This window comes from Anomaloglossus baeobatrachus, chromosome 4, assembly GCF_048569485.1.
Source record: "Anomaloglossus baeobatrachus isolate aAnoBae1 chromosome 4, aAnoBae1.hap1, whole genome shotgun sequence".
Lineage (NCBI taxonomy): Eukaryota > Metazoa > Chordata > Amphibia > Anura > Aromobatidae > Anomaloglossus > Anomaloglossus baeobatrachus.
The window spans coordinates 668110323-668125249 of record NC_134356.1 but is presented as its reverse complement, the minus strand read 5'-3'; the positions used below and the strand labels follow the sequence as shown (position 1 = coordinate 668125249).

Genomic DNA, 14927 nt, shown 5'->3' with positions numbered 1-14927 from the left:
CGGAGGTCTGGAAGTCAGGAGATCACATCAAGTACACGAGGAGAGAGTGGGGGCGAGGTCAGGGTATGAGCCGGAGGTCTGGAAGCCAGCAGATCACATCAGGTACATGGGGAGAGGGGGGGACGAGGTCAGGGTATGAGTCGGAGTTCTGGAAGCCAGGAGATCACATCAGGTACATGGGGAGAGAGTGGAGCCGAAGTCAGGGTACGAGCCAGAGGTTTGGAAGCCAGGAGAATCACATCAGGTACACAGGGAGACAGTGGGGGCGAGGTCAGGGTATGAGCCAGAGGTCTGGAAGTCAGGAGGTCATATCAGCAGCGTTCCAGTGGAGTTTCTTCTAAATAAAAACGGAATGTGGCTCCAGTGAACAGGCCCCTCCCAAAACCAACACAAGGTCGGGAACAACTCGTCCACCGGAGCATAACACAAAAACAAGGAATCAGCTCTGCAAGATGGCAGAACTGCCAATCAGGATCATGACAGTTTGACACCCTGCAATAACCAGTAAATAGTAGTAAAAGCAGTTTCTATCATTACCCACTGCCTCTTTACAATATAGACTTAGTTCCTCAGGGGCGGAACTAGCTTCTCAAGTTCCATCTGCCAATCAGTAAGATTATGTTGTTCATACTTGCTGTTTATTGTATAATGTTATGTATATGAATCTGTCTGTATCTCCTATCTGCAACACCCGTATAACACCCTGAAAAACTATGGCAACACGTTTTTAGTAGTAATATAATTAATGATAATAATAATGTCAATAGTTCACCTTGCTCTGGGTCATCTTATATTTGTTACTCAATGCAAAGACGGCTTTATCCACGGCTACAAGTCCAACACTAGCATTGTGATCTGCTCGCAGTGTGAATGTGATTTCTTCTCTGGGTGCTGCTGTTGTTTTGCTTGCTTTTAACTCCAGCTATGGAAAAATATTAAAAAATATTTATGTGAATAGTACAATGGCCATAAGTTGTTACTACAGTGAAAAAAAAAATTATTTGACATTTGATCATTCTAAATATTGATTTCATATTTTATTCTGCTGTCATTGTGCCTGTTCTTTACCCTCACAAGTGATTTTTTTTATAGTTTTTTATGAAAGTTAAAAAATTCAGCACAGTTGCTTATTGAGCACCAATTAGACCCCAATAAGACTGGAAAGAATTTGGTTATATATTTTTTTAGAGATAAGGACATTCACTGTATTTCCCCATCACAATACTAGAAAGCTTGTAATTTCTTCTAAAACATATGTGAAGGAGAGAGAACGCTGTAGACAATAAGAGCTTACACTTTACAGGAGAGAGTGAGAGGACCCGGCTGACCATAAGAGCTGACACTCTACAGGAGAGAGAGCACCCTACTGATCATAACAGTTTACACTCTACTGGAGAGAGGACCTCGCTGACCCTGCTGATCATAAGAGCTTACACTCTACAGGAGACAGAGGACCCTACTAGCCATAAGAGCTTACACTCTATAGAAGAGCGAGTGGTCCCCACTGACCATAAGAGCTTACACTCTACAGGAGACAGAGGACCCTACTAGCCATAAGAGCTTACACTCTATAGAAGAGCGAATGGTCCCCACTGACCATAAGAGCTTATACTCTACAGGAGAGAAAGACTGTGGATAGACCTGTAGACATGATTACCTGCAAGGATGGCGTCACTCCCCTAACGAAGGCCCTGTGCTGAAATGCGCGTAGGGAGCTGATGCCATCCTTGCAGGGAATCATGTCTACAGGTCTGTCTACTATTTTGATGCACTGTCTATATATTATTTGAACGTTTGAGTGGATTTCTATACCGACTGGCATTCCATAAGCAATTCTGAACTATATTTGGCCACTTTTATACAATTCCTTTGCCTGTTTGTTACACATCCATTTTTTGACCTGTTCATTTTTCTGCCTGCAGATGAGCGTCATCTTGTGTGCCATTTATGCTATTTCACTTTATCTGTCTTTTTATACTTAATAAAAATCTATTACTTTTGACCTTTAGACTTGGTTGTTGAGTGAGTTGGTTGTTCTTAGGAGTGATAGAGAGAGAACCCCGCTTACCATAAGAGCTTATACTGTACAGCAGAGAGAGGACCCCACTGACCATAAGAGCTTACACTCTACAGGAGAGAGAGGACCCCGTAAACCATAAGAGCTTACACTCTACAGGAGAGAGAGAGGACCCCATTGACCATAAGAGCTTACAATCTACAGGAGAGAGAGGATCCCACTGACCATAAGAGCTTACAATCTACAGGAGAGAGAGAACCCCACTTACCATTAGAGCTTATACTGTACAACAGAGAGAGGACTCCACTGACTACAAGAGCTTACACGCTACAGGAGAGAGAGAAGACCCCGCTGATCATAGGAGCTTACACTCTATAGCAGAGAGAGAGGACCTCACTGACCGTAAGAGCTTACACTGCAGGTAAGATTGAAAACCTCACTGACCGTAAGAGCTTACACTCTACAGGAGAGAGAGAGGACCTCACTGATGATAAGAGCATACACTCTACAGGAGAGATAGGACACCGCTGACCATAAGAGCTTATACTCTACAGGAGAGAGAGAGGACCCCGCTGACCATAAGAACTTACACTCTACAGGAGAGAAAGAGACAGGACCCCGCTGACCATAAGAGCTTATACTGTACATGTACCACCCCATGCTCGGCAGCCGAGCCGCTCGGATCCGGACCTTCATTGGGTGGCTCGAAGGTCTCCGGACCTGAGGGTCTCGCGGTCACTTCAACTAAAAGGGGGGTTGTAGTTTGGGGATGTAGGTGTACGTCCGGAGCCGTGTTAAGTTCATGACGCCACCCACGGGATGTGGTGAAGGTGGACACCACTGCTGCAGTTACGGGGCACCCGGGGGAGATGTTTGGAGCCGGCGGCTTAGACGCATCCTGGAAGGTCTCTTTGAGTGATGTGGGCGAGACTCTGTGACGTCACCAGGGTTTTCCCTGACCCGCGACGTCACTCTGAGGCCGGAATTGATGCGGCCGTGTTGCCCGCTCGCGCTGCGCATGCGCCGCATATGGCGGTAATCTCACAGTCACGTAGGGCTTTAAAAATCCCGGCACGCACAATCAAGGCATGGCCCCCCGAGGAAGCCCTACGCGAAACGCAGCGTCGGGGCCCCCTGGACAGTCCTACCGCATCTCATACTATGGGTGAGCATTTATAATTTTATGTAAACTTTACAATCTATTTTGGCTGTTGTGCCGCTCTGTTATACATCCGATGTAACTAACTCTATTCTATGTGCTGAGCTCTGGGTGTTTGCCTTTCACTACACACCTGCGGCATATTTCTATGTGGCTACTGGGATCTCTGCCTCCACCACCATATTATAAATACTTACTATAATGTCACAGGTTCTGTCGTGCCACTGACAGCAGCCTATGGTATATGGTGGGAGGAGGATCCCTAGGGGTACTGGTGTTACTACAGTATGTTGAAAGATTTGGCTAACCCAGATATCAGCACCATTACACTAATATTAACTGTACCGGAGGTGGTTTTGCACTACATGCCATTTGAATTCCCTTATACTCACCAACCACTTTTACTGTGGTAGTGTAGCTGTTCCTTGCACCTCATCCCCCCAGTTTTTACTGTGTGTTATTTGTATGAATTTTGTATTGAATAAACTTATACCCTTTTAATATAAACTTTGGATTATGACTCCGCTTTTTCTGAGTTCTCATATCGTTGGGAGTTTCCATATGTAAGAAATATGTTTATGATACACCGGATGTATTTGATTGTAAAAGGGGGGTTGTGGTTTGGGGATGTAGGTGTACGTCCGGGGCCGTATTAAGTTCGTGATGCCACCTATGGGATGTGGTGAAGGTGGACACCACTGCTGCAGTTACGGGGCACCCGGGGGAGATGTTTGGCAGCAAGTTGTTAACCTCTTCGTGGGTAGGGATGGTGGCTCCAGGACCCGTTGGGGTTGGTTGGTGGTGCAGGGAGATGGGCGACCGGAGGGTGCTGATGTACTCACTATTAGTAAACACACGAGTCTCTGGTAAACCAAGGTGATGGTGGTCGGTGCCCGCAGCCGGCTGCAGTCTGGTCCCCCACCCGGCTGGTGATCTCTGTCTTTCTCCTGCACCTGTGTAAGATGGTGGACTGCCTTTGCTTGCAACTTCAGGAGTCCGCTCCCGGCTTGTGGTCGCCTAAGGAGCCCTTTGCCCGCAGACGCTGGTCCGTGGGATCTCTGAGCCGTGGCGGTGGCCTTTTATCCCCCTTGTTGGGCTGTTGCCTTCAGTCGGGGCTTTGGGTGGGACAGGACCTCTAGTCATGGCCACAATCAGTTAATTAGCTAGCCCACAGTAGCTTCTGGACCTAACTTCAGGGTCTGAGTACCCACCTTTGTGCTCCGGTTTCCGAGTCAATTCCCGGGGTCGGTACCGGCGGGCCACTACCCTGTCCTGGTCCACCTCGGTTCCACCGAGCCGTCTTCCCGGCTCCTGCAGACGGAGACAGCCGTCTGCTTCCTAGCCAAAGGTACCAGGGCTCCTACCCCGGCACCTGCTCAAATTGGGTTCTCTCCTCTGCTGGAGCTGCACACAGCTCCAGCCCACAAACCTCTCCAACTTGAACTCTCAAACTGTTCTGAACTTTCCCGCCTCAGGCTGTGTGAGACTCCTCGGTGGGCGTCTTCCAACCGCCTGGTTCTGCCCCCTGGTGTGTCCATCAAGCCCTGAGGGGGGTGACTAGTGTTTTAGTGTTTGGTTGAATGTTACCTATGAGGGACAGGTGTAATGCGGGGCCCTATTTGTGACTACCTGGCCCAGCCAGGGCATCACATACAGCAGAGAGGAGCTTACTGACCATAAGATCTTACAATCTACAGGAGAGAGAAGACCCCGCTGATCATAAGAGCTTACACTCTACAGGAAAGAGAGGACATTGCTGATCATAAGAAGTTACACTCTACAGTAAAGAGGACCCCGCTGACGATAAGAGCTTACATTCTACCGGAGAGAGAGAGAGGACCCTGCTGACCATAACAGTTTACACTCTATAGGAGAGAGAGGACCCTGCTGTCCATAAGGGCTTACACTCTATAGGAGAGAAAGAGAGAGGAACCTTCTAAGTTGAAATTAGAAAAAGTACAGCTCGCTTGTTCCTTGAGTTGCTCCGGATAAAAAAGTTCCAACAACGTAGGCAAAATCCCAAAAAATCCAGCACTTCTATAATGGAAGATTTCATTCAAATAAAAATAATTTTACAAAAATTGGATCACGGACGGGCAAAAAATACCATGTTATGGTTTACGCATTTCAAGGCCACATGCCTCTTAATCATAGCCTGTTTTACTAATGGTATATGTTCAATAAGATGTATAGTAGAAGGGCTACAAGGAAATGACATTTCAGAAATGCAAATTTCCAACATATTTGTGCCATAAGTTGGGACAATGTCCTGAGAAATTAAAGTACACAAAGCAAATGGGAAACTTATAAAAGCTTCCTGAATAGAAACGGTGCACAATATACAGTTAGGTCCAGAAATATTTGGACACTGACACAAGTTTTGGCATTTTAGCTGTTTACCAAAACATATTAAAGATACATTTATATAATAAATATGGGCTTAAAATGCCAACTGTCAAGTTTTATTTGAAGGTATCCGCATCCTAATTGGAGTAAAGGGTTAGTTATTACAACCTTTTAATATTTAGCTGCCTGTTTTTCAAGGCATAAAAAGTAATTGGACAGTTATTGCAAAAGCTCATTAATGGGCTGCATGAACTATTCCGTCATGAATCCATTAAATCATAATAAATTAAGAAGGTAAAAGGTCTGGAGCTGATTCTAGATGTGGCATTTGCATTTGGAAACGGTTGTTGTGAACCCACGACATGCGGTCAAAGGAGTCCTCAATGGAAAAGAAACCAACCATCATTAGTAGGGATGATTGAATACCTCAAAAATTCGGCTTTGCGAATATTTTTCGAATACCTCGCCACTATTCGACTATTCGATGCGCAATGTAAGTCTATGGGAAGCCAGAATAGTACCGAATAGTTGTTATTCGGGTTTTCCATAGACTTACATTGCGCATCGAATATTCGCGAATAGTCGAATAGTGCCGAGGTATTCGGAAAATATTCGCAATGCCGAATAATCGAAGTATTCGATCATCCCTAATCATTAGGCTAAAAAAAGTAAGAAAGTCATCAGAGAAATAGCTGAAATGTTAGGAGTGACCAAATCCATAACTTGGTTCATGCTTCAAAAAAGGTGGACACTGGTGAGCTGGGAATGCAAAAAAGCTTAGATGTCCACAGAAGACAACAGTGATGGATGATCACAGAATCCTTTCCATGATGAAGAAAACCGTCTTCTACTTTCACTCAAGTGAAGAACATTCTCCAGGGAATTGGTGTTTCAGTATCTACAGTAAGTCAACCATAAAGAGAAGACTTCCTGAATGCAAATACAGAGGAGTCACCACAAGGTACAAACCATTAATCAGCCTGAAAAATAGGAAACCCAGATTAGACTTTGCCAAAAAACATCTAAAGAAGGTGCCCAGTTCTCGAAAAGCAGCAGAGGACAGAGGAGACTAAAATCAACCTGAACCAGAAAGATGGGAAGAAGAAAGTCTGGAGAAGGCTTGGAGCGGCCCATGATCCAAAGCACAGCATGGCCATTGTAATACATGGCGGAGCCAGTGTGCTGGCCAGGCATGCAGGGCTTCCAATGTCCCCATGGCACTAGTGGTTATTGATGATGTGACTGAAGACAGAAGCAGCCGGATGAATTCTGAAGTCTAGAGGGCTATAATTTCTGTTCAGATTTAATCAAATGCAGCAAGGTTGATTGGATGGTACTTCACCCCACAGATGGACAATGGCCCAAAACATACCACGAAAGGCAAATAAGTGGAATATTCTGCAATGGCCGAGTCAATCACCAGATATCAGCCCTATCGAGTGTGCACTTCACATGCTTAAGACAAAACTTAATGGAAAAAGACCCACAAACAAGCAGCTACAGTAAAGGCCAGCAAAGCATCACAAAGGAGTATACCCAGCGGTTGGTAACGTCCATGGCTTCCAAACTTCAGGCAGTCATTGCCTGCAAAGGATTCCCTAAAGAGTATTAAAAATGAACATTTTATTTATGATAAATTTGTCCAATTAGTTTTGAGCCCCTGAAATGAGGAGACTTTTATAGGAATAGGGGAAAATATGTGCATCTGGGCAAAGGATTGGCTCAGTGATAAGAAAAAAAGGTGATTATTAATGGAACACACTTGGACTGGGTCACAGTTAACAGCGGTCAGTATTGGGCCATCTTCTTTTTAACATATTTATTAATGACCTTGTAGGGGAAAGGTCAACCTTACTATCCAGTGTCAGGCAGCTGCTGCAAAAGGTAATAAAACAATGGGATGCATAAAAAGAGGTAGAGATGTTCATGAGAAGAACATAGTTTTACCCAAAGTCACAAGTCACTAGTGTGATTGCACTTAGAACACTGTGTTCAATTTTGGTCTCCGGTGTATAATTTCATCCTTAAAAACTACAAAACCATAAAATTCAATTTGTTAAACTGAATATACATACATGATGCATTCTTGAAATAATAATAATAATTTTTTTATGTTTTGATTTATTTTACTAACATAACTGTATATAACTTTGTATTTTATTATTATTATTTATAAATGTATATACACTAGTAATTATATATATATATATATATATATATATATATATATATATATTGCATATATATTTTTTTTATATATATATATATATATATATTTATATAATTTATATTTATTTATATTTATTTTTATATAATTTATTTAAAAATTTAAATAATTATATATTATAATATGATATAATACATTTCGAATAATTCATATATTATTATTATTATTATTTCATAGTAGTATTTCAGTTTTTATCAAGATCAATTCTATTTTTTTATGTTAATATTATAATCTGAAGTTGGAAATTAAATTGATTCTAAAATGTAATCCTAAAGCTAATTTTATTCATTCAAATTAATACTTTTTTTTCACTTTTTTCACTTTGTAACTTAATAAATGTGAATTTTCTCATTAATTAAACCTCTTTACCGTTCCCATGCAGTCGTCTACAGCATCCACCCAAATGGAGTCGGACACAATCTCCTTCCCTATGGTGTAATAGGCCACAATGCGGAAGGACGGTAATAAGTCTTCTGTAATGGGCAAAGACATGGTGACCATAGACTGACCGGACGCACGTTTCTGTTGGCCCACTTTCACTATCTTTCCTCTGCTGAGTATCTGGAAGAAGAAAAGCAACACAATTATTAATAATACATATCCATAGTCCTATAAATATATACTAGAATAAGAAAAAAACAAACAGATCATATACGTTGTTCTTATACATAGGGGGCAGTATTATAGTAGTTATATTCTTGTACATAGGGGGCAGTATTATAGTAGTTATATTCTTGTACATAGGGGACAGTATTATAGTAGTTATATTCTTGTACATAGGGGCAGTATTATAGTAGTTATATTCTTGTACATAGGGGGCAGTATTATAGTAGTTATATTCTTGTACATAGGGGGCAGTATTATAGTAGTTATATTCTTGTACATAGAGGCAGTATTATAGTAGTTATATTCTTGTATATAGGGGGCAGTATTATAGTAGTTATATTCTTGTACATAGGGGGCAGTATTATAGTAGTTATATTCTTGTACATAGGGGGCAGTATTATAGTAGTTATATTCTTGTACATAGGGGGCAGTATTATAGTAGTTATATTCTTGTACATAGTGAGCAGTATTATAGTAGTTATATTCTTGTACATAGGAGCAGTATTATAGTAGTTATATTCTTGTATATAGGGGGCAGTATTATAGTAGTTATATTCTTGTACATAGGGGGCAGTATTATAGTAGTTATATTCTTGTACATAGAGAGCAGTATTATAGTAGTTATATTCTTGTACATAGGGAGCAGTATTATAGTAGTTATATTCTTGTACATAGAGAGCAGTATTATAGTAGTCATATTCTTGTACATAGGGGCAGTATTATAGTAGTTATATTCTTATACATAGGGGGCAGTATTATATTAGTTATATTCTTGTACATAGGAGCAGTATTATAGTAGTTATATTCTTGTACATAGGAGCAACATTATAGTAGTTATATCCTTGTACATAGGGGCAGTATTATAGTAGTTATATTCTTGTACATAGGGTGCAGTATTATAGTAGTTATATTCTTGTACATAGGGTGCAGTATTATAGTAGTTATCTTCTTGTACATAGGAGCAGTATTATAGTAGTTATATTCTTGTACATAGGGGCAGTATTATAGTAGTTATATTCTTGTACATAGGAGCAGTATTATAGTAGTTATATTCTTGTATATAGGGGCAGTATTATAGTAGTTATATTCTTGTACATAGGGGGCAGTATTATAGTAGTTATATTCTTGTACATAGGGGGCAGTATTATAGTAGCTATATTCTTGTACATAGGGGCAGTATTATAGTAGTTACATTCTTGTACATAGGGGGCAGTATTATAGTAGCTATATTCTTGTACATAGGGACAGTATTATAGTAGTTATATTCTTGTACATAGGGGCAGTATTATAGTAGTTATATTCTTGTACATAGGGGCAGTATTATAGTAGTTATATTCTTGTACATAGGAGCAGTATTATAGTAGTTATATTCTTGTACATAGGGGCAGTATTATAGTAGTTATATTCTTGTACATAGGAGCAGTATTATAGTAGTTATATTCTTGTACATAGGGGCAGTATTATAGTAGTTATATTCTTGTACATAGGAGCAGTATTATAGTAGTTATATTCTTGTATATAGGGGCAGTATTATAGTAGTTATATTCTTGTACATAGGGGGCAGTATTATAGTAGTTATATTCTTGTACATAGGGGGCAGTATTATAGTAGCTATATTCTTGTACATAGGGGCAGTATTATAGTAGTTACATTCTTGTACATAGGGGGCAGTATTATAGTAGCTATATTCTTGTACATAGGGACAGTATTATAGTAGTTATATTCTTGTACATAGGGACAGTATTATAGTAGCTATATTCTTGTACATAGGGGCAGTATTATAGTAGTTATATTCTTGTACATAGGGGGCAGTATTATAGTAGCTATATTCTTGTACATAGGGACAGTATTATAGTAGTTATATTCTTGTACATAGGGGCAGTATTATAGTAGTTATATTCTTGTACATAGGGGGCAGTATTATAGTAGTTATATTCTTGTACATAGGGGGCAGTATTATAGTAGTTATCTTCTTGTACATAGGGGCAGTATTATAGTAGTTATATTCTTGTACATAGGTGCAGTATTATAGTGGTTATATTCTTGTACATAGGAGCATTATTATAGTAGTTATATTCTTGTACATAGGAGCAGTATTATAGTAGTTATATTCTTGTACATAGGAGCAGTATTATAGTAGTTATATTCTTGTACATAGGTGCAGTATTATAGTAGTTATATTCTTGTACATAGGAGCATTATTATAGTAGTTATATTCTTGTACATAGGGGCAGTATTATAGTAGTTATATTCTTGTACATAGGGGGCAGTATTATAGTAGTTATATTCTTGTACATAGGGGCAGTATTATTGTGGTTATATTCTTGTAGAAAGAGGGCAGTTTTATAGTAATTATACTTTTTTTCTGGAAGAATTAATATCTTTTGGAATAATAGCAAAGTGCTGGTAGTATTTTATTTTTTTTTTTTACATCCACACTGCCCGTGTTTTTGAGCACAATAGAAGATTTTGTTAATAATAATAGTTGAGTTATATAGTATTGTGTCTGAATGTGACTTATAACATATATACAAGTGACAGTTGTCAGTACCAGGTAGGTAAACTGTAGTATTTGCTTCTCAGTTTCTACATTTTTATTCAGGATGATGAAATTCACAAATGCCTGTGCTCCAACTTCCATCAGATTATTAGTGATGCTGATGTGTAAGTAATTCTGCTGTCCATTGGATCCTTTATACGCCTCCACGGAGAGTCTTCCAGATGCCTGTCTGATGGATTGTAACCTGGGCACGGCCGTCTTCACCTAGAAGGTAATATATCAACAGAAAAAAAAATCTAAAATATTTAAAGGTGATGCATAAGAAATAAAGAACATGGCTGCATCAGGAACAGTGCCAAGGAATTAATGTTATGAAGACAAGAGGTCTAAAAAATAATTTAATAATAAAAAATGTTAGCAAAAATAATTTAGGTTTTGGTGTAGTTATGTTTTCCAGTGTGAAATTAATGTACAGTTGAAGTTAACCAAAATCCTCATGATCCTTGGATCCAAGGACGACACTATTAGCCTGAGTCCTTCTGTACATAAGATTACACCTGTTTGCACGCATGCACTTTTACTTATATATTTACATTAGGCACAATATAATAAAATGGGCACACATGCTAATACATCATACATGCCAATTGCACATTAAGGAAGTGCTCCCTTCAAAGTTTTGTATCCTATTAATATATTGCAATTATGATATCACTGTATACTCACAAGTGGTCATGTTGCCCTTGTGCCCAGTTAATTCTTCACTTTTCTAATAATCTATGACATCATGTGATTAAAAAAAGACTAGCTGAATGATTCTAAGCATTATGCAGAAACAATCAGTCTATTTTCCTTGCATGAGTCATGTGTCAATGAAAAATACCCTGGCAGGGGTTGAGGATGGGGAGGATTCATGCAAGGACAAGAGACTTCCTGTTTTCACATAGAGCAGAGAAAAGAGAAGAATTTACTGGGTAGAAAGGCAAAATGAGTAATTATAACTAGTACATAGGGCCTTATAATATAATGATTGCAATGCAATAAGATAATAAAAACTTTGATGGGAGTGCTTCCATAAACGACATACATATACATTGTACAATGATACTTAAAAGCATACATAACATTTTTATATACATATAACACATGAATATGCAAAATAACATTTGTGAGATGCACTTGCTTTTTTTTTGCTGGTCCTTCAGTTACTCACAGCTCATATTTATTTTTTACATATTTATTTTTTTACTTGTTTGTTTTTGGTGAGATGTGATGTCATTTATTTAAGAACCATTTTTCCATACATACTGTGGGGAAAAAAGTATTTTATCCTTTGCTGATTTTGCAAGTTTTCCCACCTACAAAGAATAGAGAGGGCTATAATTGTTATCAACTGTGACAAATTAAATACCCAAAAATCCAGAATATACCATTGTATAGTTTTTAAATAATTAAAGTGCCTTTTATTGCATCTATGTGGGAGGCTTTTCTTCTTGCTGAGACTGACACACCAATCGAGCATGACAGGAGTAAGGAGACTTAAAGCTGCAATGCTCCTTCTGGGAAATATATAAATCGTCTCTTCAGGGGGGAAGTAGTCCTAAAAGTCATAAATGACCCTTTAAGAGCCTTGCAATATGACTTTAGATCAGGACCTCAATTTTCAGATCAGCAACCAGATCAGATCTCATACTTTGCACTGACGAGGGACAATCATCCCAAAACACTGTGTCTGTAAATTAAAGTACTGATCTGGCATAAATCGAAAGTCATGTTGCAAGGCTCATAAAAGGGTAAATTATGACTTTTAGGATTGCTACTTCCAGTAGGTGGCACTAGAGTTCGTCTACTTCCTCCCTGAAGAGACAATTTGCATTTTATTGCTTGAAATAAATATTTAATCACCTACCAATCAGAAAGAATTCTGGCTCTCACAGACCTGTTATTTTTATCTTTAATAAGCTCCTACTCTGCACTCATTACTTGTATTAATTGTATCTGTTTGTTACCTGTATAAAAGACACCTGTCTATACACTAAATCAATCACACTCCAAACTCTCCACTATGGCCAAGACAAAAGAGCTGTCTAAGAACACCAAGGACAAAATTGTAGACCTGCACAAGCTCGGATGGGCTACAAGACAATAGGCAAGCAGCTTGGTGAGAAGGTAACAATTGTTAGCACAATAATTGGAAAATGAAAGAAACACAAGATGACTGTCAATCTTACTCGTTCTGGGGCTCCATGTAGGATCTTGCCTTGTGGGGTAAAGATGACTCTGAGAAAGATCAGGAATCAGCCCAGAACTACAAGGGAGGACCTGATTAATGACCTGAAGAGAGCTGGGACCACAGTCTCAAAGATTACCATTAGTAATAGACTACATCATCATGGATTACAATCCTGCAGAGCACGCAAGGTCCCCCTGCTCATGCCACCACATATCCAAGCCTGTTTGTAGTTCACCAATGATCATCTAGAGGATCCAGAGGAGGCATGGGAGAAGGTCATGTGGTCAAATGAGACCAAAATATGACTTTTTGGTATCAGTTCCACTTGTCGTGTTTCCAGAAAGAAGAAGGATGAGTTCCATCTCAAGATCCCAACCGTGAAGCATTGTGGTGGAAACATCATACTTTGCGCGTAATTTTCTGAAAAGGGAACAGGGCGATGGCACCATATTGAAGGAAGGATGGATAGGGTCATATTTCGTGAGATTTTGTTTACCAACCACCCCCTTCTCTCAGTAAGAGCATTAAATATGGGTCATGACTGGGTCTTCCAGCATCACAATGACCCAAAATACACAGCCAGGGCAACTAAGGAGTTGCTTTGTAAGAAGCATTGCAAGGTTCTGGAGTGGCCTAGCCAGTCTCCAGACCTGAACCCAATAAAAAAATCTTTGGATGTATCTGAAATTTAATGTTGCCCAGTGACAGCCCCAAAACCTGAAAGATTTGGAGAAGATCTGTATGGAGGAGTGACCTGAAAGATCTGGAAAAGATCTGTATAGAGGAGTGACCTGAAAGATCTGGAGAAAATCTGTATGGAGGAGTGACCTTAAAGGTCTGGAGAAGATCTGTATGGAGGAGTGACCTGAAAGATCTGGAGAAGATATGTATGGAGGAGTGACCTGAAAGATCTGGAGAAGATCTGCATGGAGAACTCGCCAAAATCACTGCTGCACTGTGTGCAAAGCTGGTCAAGATCTACAGGAAACGTCCGACCTCTAATTGCATAGGAAGGTTTCTACCAAATATTAAGTTCTGTTTTTATATTGTATCAAATATTTATTTTAAGCAATAAAATGCAAATTAATTATTTATAAGTCATACAATGGAATTGTCTGCTTTTTTTTATTTCTGTCTGTCACAGTTGAAGTTACCTACGATAAAAATTACAGACCTCTCCATTCTTTGTAGGAGGGAAAACTGCAAAATCGGCAGAGGACCAAATACGTATTTTACTTACTGTATATGAAATATTTACTTTTTTTTTATGTAACAGAAAACAATTACTCAGTTTTTACAACTTTTACCAATCACCAGAAATGATCTTTTCACAATATTGTATGGTTTGTTATGGTTAAAGGCCACTTTACACACAGCGACATCGCTAGCGATATCGCTGGTGAAAGCACCCACCCTCGCCAGTTGTGCGCCACGGGCAAATCGCTGCCCGTGGGGCACAACATCGTTAGTCCCCGTCACACATACTTACCTGCCGAACGACGTCGCTGTGGCCGGCGAACCGCCTCCTTTTTAAGGGGGAGGTTAGTTCGGCATCACAGCGGCGTCACTAAGCGGCCGCCCAGTAGTAGCAGAGGGCGGAGATGAGCGGCCGGAACATACGCCCACCTCCTTCCGTCCTTATTGCCGGTGTCCACAGGTACGATGTTGTTCTTCATTCCTGCGGTGTCACACATAGCGATGTTTGCTGCCACAGGAACGACGAACAACCTGCGTCCTGCAACAGCAACGATACTTTAGATTAGAATGACGTGTCAACGATCAACGATATGGTGAGTATTTTTGATTGTTAGCGGTCGTTCGTGTGTTTCACATGCAACG

At 39.9% G+C, this 14927-nt stretch overlaps 1 protein-coding gene across 1 annotated transcript in view; it reads right to left on the bottom strand.

The window, feature by feature from the left end:
* The window catches only part of LOC142304353 (venom factor-like), a 157784-nt gene that overhangs the window by 88693 nt on the left and 54164 nt on the right, over nt 1-14927 (bottom strand). The window contains exons 12-14 of the mRNA XM_075346658.1: nt 10907-11119; nt 8119-8310; nt 773-922 (exon numbers count right to left, since the gene is read on the bottom strand). Of these exons, the coding sequence (XP_075202773.1) occupies nt 773-922; nt 8119-8310; nt 10907-11119 (555 nt within the window). The remainder of the gene's footprint in view (nt 1-772; nt 923-8118; nt 8311-10906; nt 11120-14927) is intronic.